Source organism: Stegodyphus dumicola, chromosome X1 (genome assembly GCF_044657685.1).
Source record: "Stegodyphus dumicola isolate Sdum_Otavi_A_Nest chromosome X1, ASM4465768v1".
Lineage (NCBI taxonomy): Eukaryota > Metazoa > Arthropoda > Arachnida > Araneae > Eresidae > Stegodyphus > Stegodyphus dumicola.
In genome coordinates, this window is record NC_140780.1 from 58659046 (window position 1) to 58682752 (window position 23707).

At 31.5% G+C, this 23707-nt stretch overlaps 1 protein-coding gene across 2 annotated transcripts in view; it reads left to right on the top strand.

The window, feature by feature from the left end:
- Positions 1-23707, top strand: part of LOC118195124 (uncharacterized) — a 114834-nt gene that overhangs the window by 39031 nt on the left and 52096 nt on the right. For both annotated transcript variants that reach the window (XM_035366372.2, XM_085808730.1), the window contains exon 2: positions 21019-22594. In XM_035366372.2, coding sequence (XP_035222263.1) covers positions 21019-22594 — 1576 coding nt within the window. The remainder of the gene's footprint in view (positions 1-21018; positions 22595-23707) is intronic.

Here is a 23707-nt window from a genome sequence, read left to right on the forward strand (position 1 = left end):
TTTTCAGTTTTGTTTACGTATTTAAAAATTCATTAAATTTAAATGTACTCCATTTGGTTATTCCTTTCTTGGAGAAGAAATTGGTTAAGGCCTTCACAAAGAAGAAAAAATAATTTTTCAAATTAGTTCATTTCCTTTTTAATATATGTATATATATATTACATTTAAGAAACTTAATGAGGTTAATGCCTTGTGTCTGAGTTCTGAGGAGGAGGATTTATTCGGAATAAAAAATATAGCACAGCAACTGCCAGTGTTGGTATATAACACGTTATATTTTTAGCAGATATAAATTTTTATATTGCTGTTTTTCTTATCTTTGTGACATGTTGTGATGTTTCTTGAAGCTCAAAATTTGGATCCGCTCACGTTTGTACATTCTAGTACAATTGTATAAACCAGTTACAGAGGTGTAAATTCTTTAGATTTCTGTATGGGGTAAACCGTCATAGGCAAACTTATGCCAGCAAACAACAATCCGAATCTTGATTCATGGTCAAAAAACATTTGAGGTTATATATGAAAATTTAAATCTCTCCCTTTATATATATGCAGACTCAAGAGAGTATAAAAATAAACTAATTTAAAGTAAACTAAAGTGAAATGGCAAGGTCATTAAAATTTTTTTATAATATTTTAAGATCACTGCAGGATGCTAATGAAGGTTAAGATTAAATTTTTTTTAAATTAATCATCAAGATATAATATGCTCCGAATAATTGAACAATACATAATTAAAGTTTTTGAAGTTAAGAAATTAGGAAACAATTAAATTAATAAGAGAATCCAAGAAATGTGTTATAAAAAATTGTAAAACTGCTGTAGAATAAAGTCAAAATTTCAGGAATGGAAACAAAATAATTTTAAAAGGTAATTTTCCTAAAAGTAAAACAAATCAAAATCGTTTAAGTTCAATTTTACATAAATTAAAAAAAAAAAAATAAATAAAATTGAAGAAATAGTGGAAAATGCGAAATAAAGAACGGAAGGCAATAAGCCTAAATTTGGTATATGGTAATAAAATAAAATATAATTAAGATATATAATCCAATAGGCTATTTATTGATATTGATTGATTGAATTTATTGATACAAGCCGAAATTGAGCATAAATCAAAAATATAAAAAGCAACTAACTAAGAAGGACATGAAATAACCAGTATTTAATTCACCTTTCCGAAAGTGAAACGGTAGCTTATCGTAGAGACTGCAAAGAAATACATATGGTGGGAGAATCGAGCTGAGTTTGTAGGAATGTAGTCTGTTGAAATAAGAAAACTGGAACAGAGTTGTACAAGAAACGAATTGAGCTGGGTAACTACTGCCTACAAAAGTGAAAAATGAAACTAGTGGAGAGTGTAACTGCAATGATTAAAATCTTTTTAACATTAAGTTATTTAAAAATGTGGACAAATTTTAAAAGAATTAAAAATTAAATATTAAATTAAATTAAAAATATTATAGAACTTTGAAATAAAAAAAAGGTTTTGTATGATTATTTGTAATTTTTAAAAACAAAATTTTGAAATAAAAAAAAGGTTTTGTATGATTATTTGTAATTTTTAAGAATAAAATTTTAAATGGTGTAGATAAGGAAGAGAAAAAATTGTATTTTTAATTTTTAATATGAGTAGTACTGAATTTTTATAACTTTAAAAAGAGTAGTTTTTTTTTTTGTATACAATGTGGAGAAGGAAAAAATTGTGAAAAGAAAACTAAGTAAGATGTTTTCACCTGTTTAGCGCATAATAGGATTAGAAAGAAATGGCTGTTTGGCTGTCTGTTAGCAACAGAGATAGAGGGACTAATTGCATATTTACATGGGTATACATCTAGTTTTTACGCATCTAATAAGTACCCTTAAATTTGGTTTAAGTGTTTCCTATCATAAGTAACTAGAAAAATTAAAACTACTTAATTTGAAATCTTTGAGTAGTAGATTAATAAAATTAAGAGTAATTATATTGTTAATAAGTGTAATTAATTTTGAGATCGTGAATTTCTTGAAGGAGATATTCAATATCAGTGGGAATATTTTCATTTCTTAGAATTTTATTGATTACAGTGTTGGCAATTACTTTTTTAGATATATTTGAGTTCCGCTGTATTAGTTTATTCATACTGAAGTTAAAACGCTTCCTTCATCCAAAAGTTAATTTTTTTTACAGTTGAGAATTTTTTAGGTCAATTTAATCAATTTCTTTGTTATTAGTATTTTATTTATTAAGTTCTAAACATTTAGGGTAAATATTAGCAGTTTCAACTAACCCAGAAGTACTCAAGGTGATAAGGTCATCTATGCATTTTATCTATCTGAAGATTAAATCTTCAGTTTGTTCTCAGCTTTGCATGATATTGAATTCTTGTACAAAAAGAAAATGATTACAAATTGAAGTGGAATAATTTGTATCCATAAGTATTCCATTAATCGGTTCGAAAATGTTAAAGTTTGATAATATTATGAAATTAAATGAATATTTGAGGTATACAACATAATTTTTGAAGTTAAGGAGGTTACTGAGTTCTAGAAAAATTTCGTAAAGTTAAATAAGACTATAATTGATTTCTTGTAAGCGAACAGAGGTATACGGGTTTTCATAACTGTTAATGTCATTAATGCTGTTATTTTTAATGATTTTTGTAGTTAAATGTTTTTTAATAATCCATTAACTATTATGAGGTACACCAGTATTGATGGCTATGCGATTACAAACCCTTTTTAGTATTTTTTAAAGGTAAAGTCAATGATCTTTTTGTAATTTTTAGTACCAATGACAATAAATAGGAACTTAACTGCTGTTTTATGAAATTTTAGAATGACATAAAATTGAGAAATTTGCTATAAGATTTATTAGAAATTAAAATTTTTTCTGGAATGCAGTTTATTTTTTACAATGGTTTTTCCATTGCATTTGGAAGCTTTATAGGTTATTTCAGTATTTAGTTCTTTTTCATTGATTTAATAACAGAAGGAAGCTCAAATGATGCTGAAATTATTATTCGCTTAATCTATGGAGGTAATTATAAACTGACTTTCTTATTATTTAGATGTACTTCAAGTTCTGGATATTTATTATAAATATTTATTATTAATAATTTAAATAATGCTGTTTTCCATTCTAAAAAGGTTTTTACAGGGAGGCCGAACTTATTACTTGTTTGAACAATATTTTGTTTAATATTGCATGTAAGTGATAAACACATTTTTTAATATTGATTTTGGGAGCAAGACAGAATTTGTTACCTCGTTTTTAAGTTTAGAATTTTCAGTAGTTTCTATATAACCTGAAATAACGTGATTATGATAGTTGTCAACATTTTTTTAAAATTTCGTTACTTGACTGAATCAGATGCTATTGTCATATGCTTGGTTATGGTTTTTAATCATGGAAGTTAAGGTTTTAGCGCAGTGGAAGCAAATTCTAGTATTAACTTCGGAAAAAGGAAATAGGATTTTATTAAAATTAACTTGATCAAAAAGTGGGTGTAAGTAATCAAATATGCAGTAGTGATCAGTTTCAGTTTTTGAGGGTAATTTATATTTTAAAAAATCAACAATAATAGCTTGGATAATAGAAAATTTTGGAGTGTAGTGGCAAAGTTGTTTGTCTAGAATTTTAAGTGTTTTATTCTTTAGTAAGAAAAGGAATTTTTTAGTATTTTGAGTAAATTTTTTTGGTTGAAGAAATTTTCTATTGAATTAATAATACTGCAATAGAGAGGTGGATTATAATTAATGTTTTTACTTTTCTAATGCGAGTGGCTCTTTTATCTTTCTTTTGATAGACCTTGAAAATTTCGATAAATTATTGTTTTGATCTTTTATATGTTGTTTGTAGGTAACAGAATCAAATGGGCAGCGTGTTTTGACTTTAAGAATGTAAAGAGATTCTTATGACAGTCTTTTTTTCTTTTTTCCCCTTTTTGGATGAGTAACAACGTCTAATATTTCAATGTTAATATTTTAAAAAATAATTAATAATCTTAATTTTTAAATTTCTAAACTCTTGATTTCATATTAATTTGTTTTTGTGATTTATATATAAGTCCTTAGCCAATATCCAGTTATGCGCTGCAGACTGCTGTAACTGATGATAATTATTGCATTTGTTGCAGTTTTATATATATATATATATATATATATATTGCCAGCTTCTTACTCCAGGTTGAATATGTACTAGGTTTAAATATTTTTGAATTTTCAATACTTACAAAATATATAATAATGTATATATATAGAGCGAGACAGGTACTGCGTAAAGAAAAATCTTTCACATATAAAAAGAAGAGGTTATTATGTAGAGTCATTAGGTTATTTTGAAGCAGGAGACGTGAAAAAGGAGCAATGCCCTCGCCAGGACTCGAACCTGGACCTCTCGAATACGCGCCGAGTGTACTATGATGCACCACGAAGGCATGCTGCAAGGAGGGAGAAAGTATATCATATACTCCCCTTTTAAAAGGGCGACTGGGGAAGAGGAGACCTAATCGCCAAAGCCTGGTGGTTACGAATTATCGTCTACCACCTTTTAGTTTGGGCGCTATCGTAGAGTCATTAGGTTATTTTGAAGCATGAGACATGAAAAATGAGCAATGTCCTCGCCTAGACTCGAGCCTGGACCTCCCGAATACATGCCGAGTGTGCTACCACTACACCACGAAGACATGGTGGAAGGAGGGAGAAAATACATAATAATTAAACTTATTGAAAGGTACAAAATATATTTGGGAAGGTTCTGAAACATTTTTTTTTCAAGTGTTTTCTTAATTCTAGAAGGCTTTCGATATATTATACAAGAGAGTTAATGATATGTCCGAATTACTATTTATTATTAGGCTCATACTGCAGGATTTTCTTAGCACAATGCTCTATTCCAAATGATTCCTTTATTTCGTCTCAGTAGATAAAGAGTTTTTGTTTTATCTGAGTTTTTATAATTTTTCACTTCATGCTATTGCTATTAATATCAGTGGATGTGTTTTGGGACATAAGTCTCTACCAGTGAAGTTAGCTGGAATTTAAGTTATACAAGCCCTGCTCTCATAAAGTAATCATCGTCAAAGCTAACGGTTGACAGAGGCATGGTTGTTACGTTTAACTCTGTATTATTTAGGGACATAACTCTGTTTAACTCTGTATTACTTAGGGACATAACTCTGTTTAACTCTGTATTACTTATTTGAAAAACTAAGCAATTACAAAGTTTAGAAAGATTATCTTTGATTCAATTGGGGGGGGGGTAAATTTGAAATTAAAATCCTTAATACATTTCGAAAAGAGCGATACTTCTTTTGGAAGTGCATGGAGAATTTTTCTTAAATCAACATCAGATGAAGGCTTCATCTTTTCCGTCAATTTATGCAATTCATATCTCTTAGCTTTCCTGGATTTTCAGAAGCCTTCCAATAACTATGAATATGTTCATTTCTTCTTCTGCAAATATAATCTGTCTCTTCGACATATGATAAAATTAAACTGAGCGTTACGTTATTATATCAATTTCAACTGACTTCTTTTTAAATAAAATTAGCACGAGGGTTGTCTCTATTTAGTGTATTCAATTCTTTTTTTTATTATCCATTTGGTAGTTATATTAAAAGAAATGTATTTCTTTTAATAGTCTTAACTTACTGCCAGCTAACAAACAAGGTAGCAAAGAAGAATCCAAATAGCTCTGTAATGCACTTTTATTTCTTATAGTAATGGGATTTGAAGTAACAGTGTATGTTTTCGACTCCGTTGAAATTTCTGTGCCAGCATCGTTTACAGAATCATAAAAATCACTGTATTACCCAAGCATTTGAAATTGTTTTAAAAATATAAGAAGCAGTCACTTAAATCTAGAATATTCTTGAAAACTTTACAGCACTGATATTTTTTTACACGATTTATAATGAAAGTATTCTAGCTTTCTTTATTTATATTTATCTTGCTGAATAGCATTTCTTTGTTTTCTTTCCTCTTTCTTTTTGTCTGCATAAATAAACGAAGATCGAAATTTATACTCTAGGTTGAACTTAAATTAACCTAAATTAACCTCTCCATGTGCATGCCTGAGTTTGTAACAAATAAAGAAGTAATTCTCTGCGAACTTGAATTTAAATATTAGGAAAATTACCCCAAGGTTAATCTTCAAGCTTTTTATTTCTTCAAACTGTCAAGTATGTGTAAATGTTATGTCATAGTCTTAACTATTACTTTCATAATAAACACAGTACGCATTATAATAACTATTACTGTCATGATACAATTTTAATTTTCTTCTAATACCTGGAATTTTAGATTTTTACTCATAAGAACTGCTTGCAACAATTAAACGTTATTAAAAAATGTAGGGTTTGAGATAGTATTTAAAGCATGAAGCTAAGTGGAACAAATTTTATATTTCTCAGTATTCTAAATTTAAGAAGAAGGGAAAAAAAAGAAAACTCTAATAAATTCGTAAAAATCCTTTTGCCCAAGAAATGTGAAGTTGGCTTATGTAATGCGTATTTAAAGAATAAAATCAATTAGGCACAATATTTTGAATAATTTGATAATTTGCAGACAATGCTGTGCCAAAAGGTAACACATATTACCCAAAACTTGGTACTAATCACACACACGTATAGATATATATATATATCTAAAGATTGCGTTTATTACAGAATTTTATTGTTCTTGATTTAGAAAGTTCTTGAATTTTATTGTTCTTGATTTAGAAAGTTCTTGAATTTTATTGTTCTTGATTTAGTTTATTGTTCTTGATTTAGAAAGATACTGAAGCTAAAAAATAGATATCTTTAATAGTTCACCTTGACTCAAGCACCTGTCGAAGTTGCTTGAAATCTGAACCTGCCCAAACTATTTATAAATAGATAAAAAAGTAAATAAATAAAACCTTATTCCCCCTATCCACCCCCTGAAATCTTAACACCTGAACTTGAATCCAGGTTTTAAAGCGCCCTTGTCCAAATCTGCTGTAACGTTTTGCCGTATTATTTTTGCAAAAAAAGAGATCTAACAGAGAAATAGAATGAAAAAAATACCCCTCCCCTGTTGCGCTTCCTTTGAGGGGATCTTTAGCCTCCCGCTGCGCCCCCCCTGACAACAAAACGCCCCCCAAATTACAATTGTGAGGCTTTAACTGTATGAGGGCAAAGAGCAATTGAACCCATAGAAAAGATCTGAAAAATACGTAGAGATTGAAAGGTTGATTCAAAAATAATATTAAAAAAGTAAAAAAAAGAAAACAGCCCATTGCTGAAAGTCTCTTTACTGGGTTACCACTCCAAAACGTAATCGCTATTTCAGTTGGCGACTGTCCTTCGTTGTAGCCAATTTAATCCGTTCAGGTAACATACATAACGTAATATTTATTTATTTATTATAATTATTTATTTATTTTTTTTTTTTTCATGCAGTGCTATTCCTGTAATTTCAAACGTTTTAATTTTTTTTTCAATCAGCTATTTCAACTAAGAAATTCAGAATGTTTTTAAAATTCTTTTATATACGGAAAAGCAAAGCTTGGTAAAAATTAATTTTTTTTTAGTTTTAATAGGTTGACAGCAAAGAAGAAATTCACTACTTAGAGTAAACAAAACTTCATTAATTCTATGAAAAACCCACAAAGTAAACATTATCCCGTTGGTGTAAGTAAAACCTGGAATGAAATTACTAGTGTTTGCTTAGTTAGCCACTGGTGAGCCATAAGGTTTCGGTATTTTCAGATGTAAAAGTAGCATGCAAAAATGGGAAAAGCGTCAATTTAACGCAAGGATACTACAATAATATCCTCAGAATTACTAATTATAATAATGGTTAGGGAAGACGAGATAATAAGGATATTATATTAATATATTCTCATTAGTTTAGATATTTTTAAATTCATTAAATTAATTAAATAATTAAAGATAAATTAACGTCTATCAAAATATTCTTTAAGATAAATTGATGTCCTTTTTCTGTTAGCTTGTAAACCTATATAATAAGAGTGGTAACAAGCGTCGGTATTGTGTGAATAGCAACGAAGTTTATAAAATGAAATACTAATCTTATATGCATATGGGGTACAAATAGGTTATAAAAAACTTCATAAACCGCTAGTTGCCTATCCGCTCAACCAATCGAAATGAAATTTCAGGTATTGTTATCTCAAGGTATGCGCTCAAGATTGTAAGGATTTTAATCAATAGAGTTTTCACGGTTACGATCACAGTGAAACACTTCCAAATTTTTGGATGGCAACACTTCTTTCCTAAGCAAACTGATCAACGCATTGAAAAACCATAAATGGTGTTGTAACGATACACGTATGACGAATACCACCGGCTTAAAACATTTGCAAAGAAGAGCATTGTAAAGGACCAATGACAACACGAGGAGAGAGGAAAAAAACTTTTATTTTGAATTACAAGTTTTCAACGTGCCAACATTCGCGCACGATAACGCATTGGATACGCGAGATTGTTGACAACCATGACGAACGTTACATCACAGGAGGAATATGTATAACTTCACGTTTTAATGCATCTTTCAATTCTACTGACAAATCTCTTGGATTTGATAAGTGCATCTTAAATTTCAGATAACCCCCAGAACCAGAAATCCATCGTAGTGACGTCATGGGGGGGAGGGATCGCGGTGTTCACAAAACTGAAGAGTAACGGGAGATCACTCTATTTTGAAACTCTGTTTACACTTTGAAAACTTGTAATTCTAATGGATTTTTTCCTCCCTCTCCTCTCTTGTATTGTCATTGGTTTTTTTGCAAATGTTTTACTCCGGCAACTTTCGTCATACCTGTACCTTTCCAACGCCATTTATGGTGCTTCAGTACGCTGATCAATTTGCGCAGGAGAAAAGTGGGTGTTACAGTTCAAAAATTTCGAAATGTTTTCACAGTAACCTCAAAGATGAAGAACTGTATTGATTTAAATCATCACAGTCTCGAGCGCATACTTTCAAATAACAATATCTGAAATTTCATTTTTATTGTTTGAATTTATAGGCCGCTAAGGATTCATGTATCTGGGAAGTTTTTTTTTTTTTTTTTTTTTTATGACTACCCTGTGTAAAGTTGTTATAGATGAGAGATTAATGACATTTATTTTGGTTCATTGTAAAAATGATTTTTGAAAAAGTGTCCTGTTACATCAATGGCCAAACGGAATAAGCTATATAGTTTTTGTCTGTCCTGGGTTCTTTGGCTGGCATCGCAAATAGCTGAGTGTATGAGCTTTTTATCATGATTTTACATAGATGTAACGTAAATATGCTCTAGTTCCTTTTAACAACTTCATGAAAGTATTGTTTTCAGGTTCCCACTAGTTACCTAGTGGTTTTTGGTTTGAGTGATTATGACGGAGCATGCGAGAATGGGCAGTTTAGCAAAGACGCATTCCGGAGGATTTAAGAGAAGCCATCTAGTATTCACATTATATGTAGAGAAAACCGGAAGAGCCGCATACCGGAAGAACTCTTTCCTAAAACAGAACCCAGAACTGACTACAAATGCTCAGCTGTCTTATCTATTTGGTAACTGGTTGACATGGTCAAGTGTTAAAGCTCACTGAACACTTGGCAGTTCAGTTACATGCACCTCTTGGATGCAAGGGTTTTTCACGATGCATAGGAGTCAGTTTTCCTTCAAAATTTTTCCATGACAGACTCGATCCAAAGGCCCATAGCTTTCGAATACTTTCTCGTAATAAACAACCTAATTTACTTTTCCGTAAGTAGATAGCTTTGTAAGTCTCTGAGAAAAATTAATGAAGCAGTCCTGCTAAGTTTATTTAGTTTTGTCCCTCACACTACTTCATATTTTTCGTATTATGTTGTATAAATATGCATAATTTTTGCATATTTCATATTTGTATTGTGTTAGGAAAGTGTTCAGAAATCTACTTTAAAGTACTTAAAAATATCGTAACTCTAAATTTATGTAAAAAAATTATACAATGAATGAATTATTAATTTGTATAAAAATTATAAAGTAAATGAATTATTACTTAAAATAGTAAGCATTATAAAATATTTCTTAAGCATTTATTTTCAGGCACGTATATTGTTCATGAATATTAGTAGCGTGTAAATCGAGATCTGTGTTTATTTCTCTCGCCAAGGGTCGTAAAACGTAAATCCTTCGATCAGACTACCGGCAACCCTCAACAGCTTTACGATCTCTGGCGGTGAATTAGATTTTTCTGGGGATCTTTACGTAATGTCCGCTATGAGTATAGAACGGGAGGGGGATGCTGTTAGAAAGTGGGGGGAGGGTATCGGAAGAAAATCTTCGATCAGAGTTCATGACCTTGGTTCCTGACCTCAGAAATTCAGGAAGCTTAAAAGGTTGAATGTTTTTTCCCTTTCATTTCTTTCTATTCTTCATAATACAATCCCATAGTTTTAAATTTAAGTAAATGAAGTAAATATATTCAACTCATAGGCACGAATTTGCACACAAAATCGCCAAAGACAGTATTTAAATAAAGCAGAACGTTCTCTAATAAAGATGCAATTTCAGTTTCACTATCATAACTCACTGCAATGCATAACATAAGTCTCGAAAGCTATAAAAGCCTAAATATATTCAACTCATAGGCACGAATTTGCACACAAAATCGCCAAAGACAGTATTTAAATAAAGCAGAACGTTCTCTAAAAAAATGCAATTTCAGTTTCACGATCATAACTCACTGCAATGCATAACATAAGTCTCGAAAGCTATAAAAGCCTAAATCAAACAAGTGACTCTTAATTTAACTGAATAAGGCACATGAGAGTTAGTATCTGCCTAAAGGTAGTGATCTTTTTGCGGAGGATATAATAAGCAATCGATTGTAATGTTTATTCCTAAAACTTCAGTTTATACTCATTTTCAAATATTTCTAGACTATGGGGAAGATACTAATAACTCTTTAAATATTATTCTCAGAAAACCCTGTATAATTTTCACATTCCCAAAACATTGGAAATAGTCTGTTAATGTGTTAAATCAAAAACGGTACAATAAAATGACAATTAAAAAATTTAAAGAACTGTTAGTTTAAAAACTTGTATGAGAGTACTTTGCGGTATTTATTAGTTTTTATATTTTCCTTAAGCAAACAAAAGTTTTAATTGTTATTTTATTATTCTTTTGCATACAATGCTGTATTCTCTTAACAAATTGTGTGAAAAAACCAACTATCACGTATAACTTAAGGTTATCCCGTGCGGGATATTAGGAATTAGTGCTGGAAAGGAATCAGAGAAACGGGTGCTTAGTGATTTTTTGCGGTGAATTGCTTCATAAGGGTTTTTAATTATCGGAGAAGTTTATTTGAAGAGGACAAGAAAACGAAATTTTTACCTTAATTATCTATTCGAGATTAGATTATGATATTTTAAAGCATACTGACGTTAGAAATGTCCTTAGAAGAGTATTTCCATAATATTTGGGTCGTTACGTTACGCTATCCGTATACTAACCCATCGTCTTAAGAAGTGTTGCCGTTAAGCTAAAGTAAGTTTTTTGAATTATCTTCACATGGAATCCTCATAAATAGTTCTCAAGGTGCTGCCATTCGGTCAAACGCAAGATGTTTATTTTATCTCTCGAATTTTACTACATAAAGGCATATTTTAAAAATTTAAACCTTTATTTTTTAATAATACGTCTAACTAATATAAATTAAAATATATGTGTTATTCTAATTAGTAAAAGATACTTTCTACTCCGTATATTACGTACAAAGAGTTTGATTTTAGAAAAAAATCTACATTTCTCTGTTTACAGTTTTATACGGACGCACGCACACACACACATGCATGTGTGCATATAAGTTACAAAATATATAAAATAAAGTCCTAACTTCAATTTTTAATAGTCTGTAATTTAATTTGGTTATTTCCCTTTCCAATCCTAAAAGCAATAACGTGTTTATAATAAATATCTGTAAACTTTGTCATCTTAAAATAAATCCTAGTAATATGATTCTTGTATAATGCTAATGATGCATGTACTTCCACAATACTTCAGCCAGTAATAATACTAAAATTTTCGTATAAGCCAGTAGGAATAAAATCAAACCCAAACCCTATCATTCATTGCCAAATCTTCATTCTGGAATCTTTGCATTTCTTTTCGACTTGCTGCTGCTAATATGCTTCGCCTCATCTTTCTTTAAATATATTTTTATAAAATAGTTAAAAAGGCAAAAACATAATTGATCAATAACGGGATCGAGATTGCTCCGATTTAGCTGTATCAGCTTCAAAAATGTTATGTCAGCAATAAGAGATAAGTATTCAATCGACCACGACGAATCTTACCATCTTTATGCACCAAGCTCCATAACATTGCGTCTACTTCATCCATCATCGAAAATATATTTCTCTACGAATATCATTTTTAGAACATCTCTCACCCTCAAAATTTAATTATTAGATACCCAAAGCATTCATTTTCGTTACTCAATGTTTAACTTTTTATGAGGAGACGCATTGTTTTTTTATAAATGTTTCTACGAAAACTAGAAATGCAGCTAACTAAATATTATTAGGTTTTAAGGCACTAAATGTTATTGTTCATTAATTTTGGAAATATTTTTCAAGTCTCCTTTTATTTCCGCAGATATGGTTTTAGTCTGTTTTACTTTATCACCATATTTTCATTAGAAGTTGATCCTCACTGCATTTAGTTTCTATATGTGCTCTTATTTAATAATATGCACATCAGGTCAGAGCTCTCAAACTCATTTTTAACGCCAACTTATTCCGTTAAGTTATCTGTTGATTCGCAGCTCAACAAATATGGATTAATGATGAGAACTTTCATTGAAAATAGTAAATTTTATGGGCGAGGCGAAACAGTGTCCTTGAGTTTTAAAATAAGGAGGAAAATATAAATTAATTTTCCTGTTGTTTTTTCAAGGCAAAATCGCCGTGAAGGCGGGAACAAAGGATTTATTGTAATAATGAAAAATGGCAAACAAACCATCATATAATAAAATGAATCAAAATTTTAACTTCCTATTTGTTAAACAGTTTATTCGTACATGTGAGAGAAGGTTTGTATCTACTAGGAAAAACTAAGTTGTAGTAAAAAATTGAAGATAATCTGTTGTATGGAGGGTTGGATATTGTTGACTTCTGATGGAGGCATAATTATGCTATTAATTGCCTTTAAATACGGACAAGTACCTTTCATCTGTGAATCCATCTTTAGATAATATATAATATGCCTCTCTCATATATAATATGCCTCTTTTGTTAAAATGCCTTTTTTGTTAAAATCGTAAGGAGGGAAAATCAATAGTGGCTTAGAAGCCAGAGCAGCTTTTTAAATAGCTCGTAATCGACATTCTTTGAAAAGCTGCATCTGCGTAAAAAAGTAAAATTAAGTTAAGACGCAGCTTTGAATCATTTATTCATCCACTTGGATATTAATTACCTACCTGATTTTTCGTATTCGTGAAGTACGTTCACGCAGCGTTGCCTTTAGCGCCGACCTTTCGCAGATTGTCCATTTATCTGGACACCATGTCATGATGTTACTTATGATGTCGCTATGTCAAAATAACGCCTGGATCTCATGCGATGAATTAGTTTGCATTCATCTATTGTAAAGCATCATTATTTCTTTCTTTTGGCGCTTTACGTAAAACTTAGAGCTGCTGTTTTCTCTTGATTTTACTGAACGCATTTAATTATTGAAGGCGTTGTTATAATTATGCTTCGTCTAGGATAAGGAAATTAAGACTTTATTAGTCATAATGATTTAATTGTGTCTGTCGATATTACTTGTCTCAATAGCGGCTTTCATTCATTTGTAAATCTCGCATAAAATTCGTTGTTTTACCTGCCTTTTGCTTTCTTTTTTAATGAATGAGTAAAAAGTTTTGAATTAAGCTTTCCAAAGGATTAGCAGATGAAAGAATTGGTGATGAAGCAAGAACTTCAGGTTGATATAATTATTATATTAGTCATAGCAATACTTATTTCATAATTTTGTGTAAAGGGCTCAAGTTTGATTAAACTGTAATACTGTTTACTCTGAAAATTGAAACTGGAGTTCTGTGAGAAATCATAAGTAGCGGGATATGTTTATACGGCTCTAGAGAAGTCGCTGATTATCTTGATTTACGATACTTACTTTAACTGCATCGTAAATCTCTTTAACGTTTTCGACCTCGTTAATTTTGCGGGATTTTTTTTTCTCTGAATGGGAAAGCTTTATTGAAATAAAACGACGCTTTTGATGCCTGTGATGCTGGTTCGTGTTTCAAAGCGTCAGCGCCCAATTAATTTAGCACCTAAGCACCTTTAATTCAAATTCTGAGCGAGCCAAAAATTAGTAAATATTTCTAAAAGGGTTTTATGTAAATTAAACTGATTATTATATTTAAATCTATCATCATAGATGCCTGATTAATGGTTGATAAACCAATTTAAAAGGCTATGGAAATGAATCGTAGCTTTGTTTAGTTAGTTGTTTTATTTTCCACTGAGGAGTCAAACCACACCCTAAGCTGCTATAAAAATTTGGGTTTATTTTTCGTATGTATATGTTGTTACAACATTTCTCGTATTTATTAGTATGTATATGTTTAAATAATATTGGATCTATGTGCATAACTCGTATATGTCATGGTGTGTATATATCGGAGCGCATCTGTTTTTCCAATATTTATCCAATTTTATGTATATGTTGATTAACCTGATATATGTAAATGCTAATGTAAGTGCTATGATATGTACATGTTATGGTATGTATTAAGTATATGTTTATGTCTGAGCAATTGTGGTGTACGCTGTGGAACGTAAAACCAGTGCTTAACTGGACAGTTGTGGATACCGGACGATACCCGATTTGTCATAAAAAGCCGTCCGGGTGTCCTGCCCTGCATTCACCTCTAAAAATTTGGGTAATATCTACCGTATAAATTTTTAAATATAGAAAAAGTTTCTGAATTAAAAACCTGAATAATGAAACCGCGATATAAATCATAAATATCTTTTAGCTCTGAATTTCGAACAGTAGATGTGTATTCACTTAATGCGCATTTAATTAAAAATATTTTTTGGCAATTTTCTGAACAATAATATTAGAAATGCTAGTTGATAGTTTTATTTAACAGCTCTGAAAAGTAGGGAAGGGGAGTAGAATTAGAAACAATAAAGAATTTTGTTAATTTTTCTAATTTACTGTAAGGATCAGCGTATCAATGCTAATTACAGTACGGAAAATTTAACCATAGCCAGGAAGAAAAGTCGGGCAGTTATTTGCTTCATATGTAAATCTAGCCGTAAATTGATTAAAATTATCATCAATGAAAATCGTGGAAGGTCATGAAAAATAATCAACTTAGTTAGACTAGAAGAGAAACACTCTGTGACAATCAAAATAGTAAAAACAACCTTGTATTCAGCGTAAGTATATTAAAACACTCAATCGATTTCGAGGCTTTCGAAGTTCAGATTTTGAGCGTGAAGGCGCAGTTGCCCCTCGCTCCCTATTTTTAACTTCGCTAATTTTTCTTGTCCTTTGTGTTACATGTTTGATCAGATAGCCTGGCTGAGTAAAAGTAGGTGGCCAGTGTAACTTTGATTAAAAATACGGTTATAACCACGTGCAGTGCTGACAAGGACCACGTGTTTCTGAGACTCCTTCCCCTTTATTTTTCTTCTTACTATGTATTTCTTTCTTCTGATGAGGAGGGATCTTTAACTGCCCTCGAAATCGATTGAGTGTTTCAATATACTTACGCTAAATACAAGGTTGTTTTTACGATTTTGATAATCAACTTAGTTGTCTTTTTAGACCATAGGAATAGAACCATGAAAACTATTTCCACGAATACTCTTTCTCCTAATTGGGCCATGAAAACTATTTCTCCTAAACCTAAATGGACCAACTTCTGTAGACTATGAAAACTATTTCTCTTAAATTGATCAAACTCCAGCATTCTGTTTTCTGACTATATATCACCTAAAACGTCGCTACTTTTCCAGGAAATTTCGGCGTCCCAACCTTTTTCGTATCTTATGTAAAATTTCTTTAGAATTTTATTGGTTTTAAAATACTTTTTAGTCATTCTAAAGTTTTTTTTTTATTATATATTGCACTATTGTGTACACTGCTATTATATATTGTATTTACGGCGTAAAAAAAGGAAAAGCATTATTAAGGATGACAGTAAAAAGCAATGTGTTCAAGCTTAAACTATTAATCTTAATTTAAGTGAATAGACAATTTCATTATTATTCTAAATTACTGTATTTTATTGTTTTGTTATCAAATTTGATAGCTAAACATCAACTTCTATCATTCATTTAAAAGGATAGAATGGCAATTAATTACGACAAAAAACGCGAAATCTATTTTGGGAAAAGAGCTTCATTTTGCTTTTGTAAAGGGATGTATAAGAGGATTTTCTCCATATCTAGGGTTTCGTAACGAAAATCATTTACTTAAAGTGGAAATGTTCATATAAACAGCGTGCTGTGTCTGTTATGTAGAGTAGTTGTACTAAATAGGAAAAGTAAAAACTAACGGAAACTTTAATGACAAAAACTCTAGTTAACACTATAAAGCGTAGTTGCAAAGGAGAAATAGAATTCAATGCATACGCAAATCGTATAGCAGTTTTCACTGTAAAGATTTATTGCTTGGTAAAGAGTAGAAATACCGAATAAAATATTACGCTTTTTCATCAAGTGAAGAATATAGTAACTCCTTTTATTTTTCTGATATACTAAAATTCAAGTCGTCGAAAGTGTTTAAAAATGTGTTTGCATAGATATTATTTTTTTCATTTATGAGAATTGCTATCATAATGATCTTAGTAAAATACTTAAGCTATTTATGAATTATGAATTTATGATAGTAATAACAAAATTTGCATATAAATACATATTGATTGCTAATTATAAGAGATTTTATACATTCGATAAATTTTTATTATAAGTTTAAAATTAAAAGTATATAAATTTCAGATAAGCTTTTAGAAAATTTACCTCTTTCATTGTGCAAGTTCTTTAGATCTATCTCAGTATTGTTGCGTGCGTACGGGTTTGGGTTTGTAATAGATTGAATGCACAAGTCCGATAAAAGGTTAATAAAATTTATTTTTATCAAAAGACATCTAACAGAACGCTGGAATTATTCTCATAATTGTTTATACAAGTGTTCACAATATCACGCAGTAATAAACAGTAGTTATCCTTCAAACTATTAATACGTTAAACAGGACGCAATCCACAGCTCAGAGAAAGCTAATCCTGTCAACAATAACAACAGCAGTTGACTAAACAAGTGAGCTGAGATGTCTCTCTCCTGTTTTTTAAAGCTCTCAGTCGGTCGCGAGAGAGTTCTAGCAATTTCTTTGTTTCTAGAGATTTCTGCAAACCAACAAGAGGATGGAATTACGGTTGCAGATAGCACAGTAGTCAATTACATTTATTCAACTTCAATACAAATAAAAGAGATATCCATTTATTCAATATTAAGTGAACGTGCTCTTATATTTTTACTTTTTCGGCGTAGCCTTCTCTTAAAATTTATCACGCGCTGCATTGGATGGGGAAACAAAACAATTTTAATTGTAATTCTAATAAAATTAGCTATCTAAATACAAAATTCGTAGCAATATCATAGCTCAAGAGATGCGAACATAATGGCCATAACAGTACGTTTCTAAATGAAGTTTGAAAATTTCAGAACAGGCATTTCTAGCAGCTTAGTTAAGGAATTTGCTCTTTCATTGTGCAAGTATAGGAAATAATATGTTAAATAAAGATTGTAAAATTTTTTCTTACACATACTTTGAAGTTATAATACCTTCTTTCTCATTTCATTTTCTCTATAATTTAAAGAGAAGCATATTTATTAAAATCCCCTGCAAGGAAAAAATAAAAAAATATGTGTTATGTGGTAATAGTATAAATTGCAGAACACTTGTGGTTTGCATCTTTTCAGCATTGCTTTGAATAAGACTTTGCCGCAGTGACCGAATTAGGCTAAGTCACACTTATGAAAAAGTGTTTGCTAACTAAAGTGTTCTTTACTTCCAAAAATTTATTACCTTTTTATTAAAAAAAGTTATTACTTTTTTACTTAAAAAAATTGTTACTTTTTTTAACTTCTAAAAATTTCTTATTTCCTTTAGAATTACTTCACTTTACTTCTGTCTTATTTAGGATTGATCTCATCGAAAATCTATCACGCTTTGAAGGAAATTTTCGATGCTGTGAATCCTGTTATAGTAATAGTTTAACATACCAATACATCGATTTCGGAACTCAGGAGAGCGCGAAGAAGACAATGACAGAATTAAATATTAAAGGTAGCCACTATGGGGACCCTTGAAGGTGTAGACAGACTGTTAAGCTATTATGTGTGAATAAATGTTAAATTATAATGATATAGCTTTGAATTGCGTATGTTATTGTTTGAAAGAAAGCCAACATGGGCGTCCCCACCTCCAAAAAGTGGATATAATAGGACTTGTCTGGAGAGGAAGCTAAATTTGATTTGTTTCTGGGGTTGAAAGTCTATATGAATTTTATTAATATTATCAAATTCGATTTTAAAAACTGCACTATTACTAATTTAGAATAGTATTTGGGTTTCATTGAAATCTGAAGAGTTAATTTTCACCTTTCCCAAGCATCACTAACAATTTTACTTGGTCACTTTTTGGAATACATGTGTTTTCCGATTATCCTTCCATTAAATAACAGTGATAATCAGGTATCACTGTCTTTAAAATATTTTTTTTATTCTTATATGCCGCTTTGTCTTAAAAAGAAATGTTTGTTATGAAGTTTTGTTTAGGAATTACCAAGCAGGTATAAAGTCTTCTTTGCTACAAACCACTTCATAGCATTATTCTAAGACTCTGGTATACAATGGATATCTATTCAAAATCCAAATACGATTGAAATGCCCAAAATCGTCTTAGTTCCTTGCACCCTGTTTTAAAAAACATTCCGTATGATTGTGAGGATTCTCTTTCTCTCCCCGTGAACCACCACCCCATTTCTGCGCTGACGATTGTCCATCTTGTTGGGATGTCAAGCTTCCTTCCGGTTTCTCTTATCCACCCAAACTTCCGGTCTCATCTCCAATGCTTCCGCTTTCTGTCGTTCTTACTGCTGGTGCCTTTTTTCCCCTTGAGGCTTTTTATACCCGTATAAAGTTCCGACAAGTAGTGCTTTGTGGTTACGGTTTTCGGTTTATTATTAGTTAAGCATTTTCCCCCGAAGAATCTTTTAGTTGGTGTGGGGCTGTCTTTTCTATCATTTTTCTTCTCTAAGAATTGTTCTGTTATGAAGCAATATGGAAGTCCTTTTCCGGGTATAATTGGTTTTGGTGCTCATTTTTCCGGTGTATTAATGTACGGCCGATGCCCCTCTTCTACCTGCTGCTATTCCTTAGGCTCGGGACAGAGACTTTGATACTTGACTTCCCCCAAGCAATAAAAATAATGATGACTGATCTCAATTTTCAACGAATAAAGATAATTCAGTAAATCATTTAAATGCACTTCGTTAATTCTCGGTTAGTGAAAGTTAAGACGCTTAAAAGCTAAATATGTCACAGTTATTTGAAATTTAATACTTTTATTCCACCAATCAAACGAGGTTACTTTAAGCTGTGGAGTTTGCTTTACATAATTTAGGCCCGTTGTAATTTAAATTTAAGAAAAAAGGGGGAGATTAACACATTCTGAAAAACATTTCCACATCTTGGTAAAATTTACATGTCTTTTTTATTCTCGGTGTAATCACCCAAAGAGTTATGATATAGCTCATTTAATTTGTTACTGCATAAACTTAAGTAACATCAGCGAATGCAACACACATGGCGTATAAAATTTATTACATATTATTAAAGGAGTATTAGTTAACATTTTTGGATAAATATTTAGTGGCAGTAGGGTTCTCAGTGATAGGATGAACGAAACGTATATTCATCATTCACCGATTATCCAGGTGTAATGTTTTAAATATTTAACCCTTTGAAAAGTTGTATTTGAAGCATTAAGTAAGGGATAATTAATAGTTTTTATTTGTTTATCCTATTGTATTTTTGACTCCTTAATTATTTTTCCATTTCCTTTTTAAAAATCGAATTTGCTAAATATTTTTGAACTTTAATAATACAAATAATATCAAATATTTACGCGTTCTCCCTCCTAATTGCTTAGTAGCATTTTTAATTCTATACATTATTTTTTCAAGGATAGGATAATCTTAAAAAAATTTATAATTGTTTTATATGCATAGAAAGCTAGCGAAATTAATACTTGTAAACGATTCATTTTATCATGTAATACATCATCTTTTCATGTTCTGATTTTATTATCAGGTTGTTTGACAGAGGCTTGAAACTCAGAATTTTCATATGGTTAATATCTCTTAATGAAGGAAAGCTTACATAATTAGACAATTAATAACAAATTTTAAATTTTGCAATAAATATAATATTGTTACTTAGAAAAATTTTATTAACTTTAACAAAAGCATAAAAATGAAGGAAATATTTAAACGAGTAAATCTAACATAGTGTCAGCTTAAATAAATTACTTGAGTTTTAAGTTTAAATGGATTCAGTTTGTGCTTAGCCGAGGTGTGCCAAAAGAGCAGTTTTTTAGTAACATTTATATTAATTATACAGACATTAAATACTTGGAGATTAAAACCAGTCCACTTGAATTACAAGTAGCCGAGTTGTCAAAGTAGGAAAACGCTGGTAATCCTCATTGCTTTCTTATTACCTTTAAAAGCTAGCTGCATGGTTTTTCTCATGTGTAATACGAATTTGAGCAGTTCCCAATATAAAGTCCTCTATGAAATCATTCTTCTCCTAGCAGACCTTAGTATGTTTTGCTCTAATTAAACAAACCAATATAATACTAAAAAGTTTCTTTAATTAGCAAAAGCAATTTACAGGAAATAATTTATACCCGCTCTAACTCTAAGATATTTCTATGCATTTCAGTTAGAAAAGTATTATTATGCAGCAACTAACTTTTTCATTCCTTTCAGGTGAGTGAGAAGAACACTGCATCATGTTTTGGTAATCTAGTCCTGGAAGCGATCTCAAAATCACCTAACCACATCAGAAATAGCAGGCAGGAATCTTTTACTGCCGATTCTCAAAGAACGGGACATGAAATTTCCAAAGAGCAGAGCGTAGAAAATGCCAGTGGAGATGAGTGTGTGAGTGATTTCATAAAAACATTTGAAAGTTACCGCAAGAGTGTTTGCAACGTTTATTTAAATGCTGAAAACTACGGCTTTACTGAAGATTGTTATAACAGTACTAGAGAAGGTATTTCCAATAGTTTAGAGGCAGTAGTAAGTGAATCTAATCAGGATCTGAGTAGAAACTCATGGTATTCAGAAAGTAATCCGAACTGGCATTTAGATAGCAAGAAAACTTTAAATCAAGAGGTGAATTTTCATTTTAGAAGTGATAAAAGCGAAAAATTAACAACACCCGCTACAATGTTTATGGCACAGAGCAGAGTGAATAATGGACCACATGAAGGAATGATAGGGGGTGGTTTGAACAATGGTTATACACAATCTGGTCATTTTGGGAATCCAGCGTACTTCATGAGCCAAACGTCTGGTACCCAGTCGATGTACAGTTACCCTGACACTTCCTGCAGAATGGCCGTTTCCGCTTCAGAGCTCAGCCAGAACTTTAACAGAACAGCTATAGCTTATCAAAATGATCTCAGACTGAATTATCATAGTCCGAATGCAGAGTACGGTCCAAATTTCGGCAATAATGGAAGTAGTTCTTGTTACAATAACCATTGTAATACTGACATGAGAATGAGTTACAATAACTCTAATGGCAACTCTATTGGAGAAATTAATTCGATTAATTACTCTGGTGTAAATTCCAGTTATCATCAAGGAGGAAGTCATTTGAATAATGTATTGTATCATCATTCTCATCAGAATGCCAAGGCTGATTGTTCGACCGATATCTTCGTTAAACCTGCTGCCTTTGGTGAACATTGTCCTAGTGTACGTCACAAATTAGATAGTGCTGCATCTGTGTTGCCTTCCAGCCAAGAAGCTGTATCTGTAAAGACAGAAATTGTTCGTAATCATTGCCCATATACGGTCAGTGGTACAAATAATAATGGGTACAATGCTCCAGATCAGGAGATGTTTATGGGAAGCGTCCCATCTCCAGTAGCCAAAGATGATTGTTTCAGGCCTCGAATTCCATCTACCGCTGTCACCGCCTACCCGAACTCACCATCCATCCCATCATCAGCACCAGGTCTGCAGCATGCACCACATGGTCATCAACAGTTCACCGATTCCCCTAGACAACCATGCTATAGAATGGGAAGTAATGGTTCAGCAACGAACGTTATTCCAAATAGTAACGGTACATATGAGCCACTGACTCCGCCTCCTTCAGAACCTAACACGAGTCCTCCTCTTGATGGCTTACCCAGAAAAACACCACCACCTCCATATCCGACTCCATTTTCTGGGTCGAAAAATGTCGGTGAGATTCCTTCGCAGCCAAAGTATAACAGAAGGAATAATCCAGAATTGGAAAAACGTCGGACTCACTTTTGCAACTTCCCTGGTATGTAATTAATTTATCAAATTTTTTTATACCTTTCTAAATATATAAGTATCATTATTTATAAAGTAGTCGTATTTCTTTGCATGAGAGGCATTAAAAGTTTGCAACAAAAGTTACTTCTGTGACTAAATAGCAGTCCTACAAGTTTTGTGAAAATGGGCAGGAAAAATTCACTTGGTTTTAACATTTTTAGGTAACATTAGAAAATTTACTGACTATTAATTTATGAAATGATGTATGCATGTTAAGAGACAGAGATTAGTTCCTACCAAAAAAATTGAAGATCCCTGATAACCGTATTATTAAACTAACATGGAATAAGGAAAAAATTCCATCCAAAGTTTGGGAAGTTTCGATGAAAAAACTAAAACTTCCACATAATCTGCAGTGTGATATGCTAGCAGTCAGTTCGTAAATCTGATTATATGAAACGATTATGATGACATTCATGAATGATGTTTATTTTTTAAGCAATATGTCTTGCTATGGGGCTTGAAGTATATTACAAATATTTACTTTTGCAGTTAATACTTTTTAAAAATAATGAGTTACACTTAAAAATCTGCACTGGCATTTATAAGATGGTATAGAGTTTCCTTTAGTTTTACTAACCAGTTATTTTAATTTTGGTATGTTTTCCAAATTCTCTTATTTCCTCGCCAGGATGCAGATTAAGTAGGTGAACGAGAGTTTTTAAACGGTTGAAACAAAAAGGTTAGACAGAGCGTGATTTCGCTATTGAAGCCCACCTCTGCTATTTTGTCGTCCAGTTGTTAATCTTAGTAGCGGCTACGCATTCTGGCCGTCTAGCTAGTATATCGCCAGCGGAGGTTTTTGAGTCAGCCTGCTAGATTACATTAAATTATGTAGTCTAGCACTACATCTTTACTTTTTGAATTTACTGTTAAATTGTTTTTAAATTCTCGCCGCAAGAAGTTGGTGCTGTTATATATCCGTGCCTTTCTGTTAAGGAGTTGTGCTTAATTAAATGGGCTTGTATACCCTTTCCCTGTTGTGTTCATCTTCACGCCTGCCCGAGAAGTCGCCAAGTTTTGACAATGAGATCTAATTACATCGCATGAAAGCAAAGGATAGGTACTTCCTATAAATAGA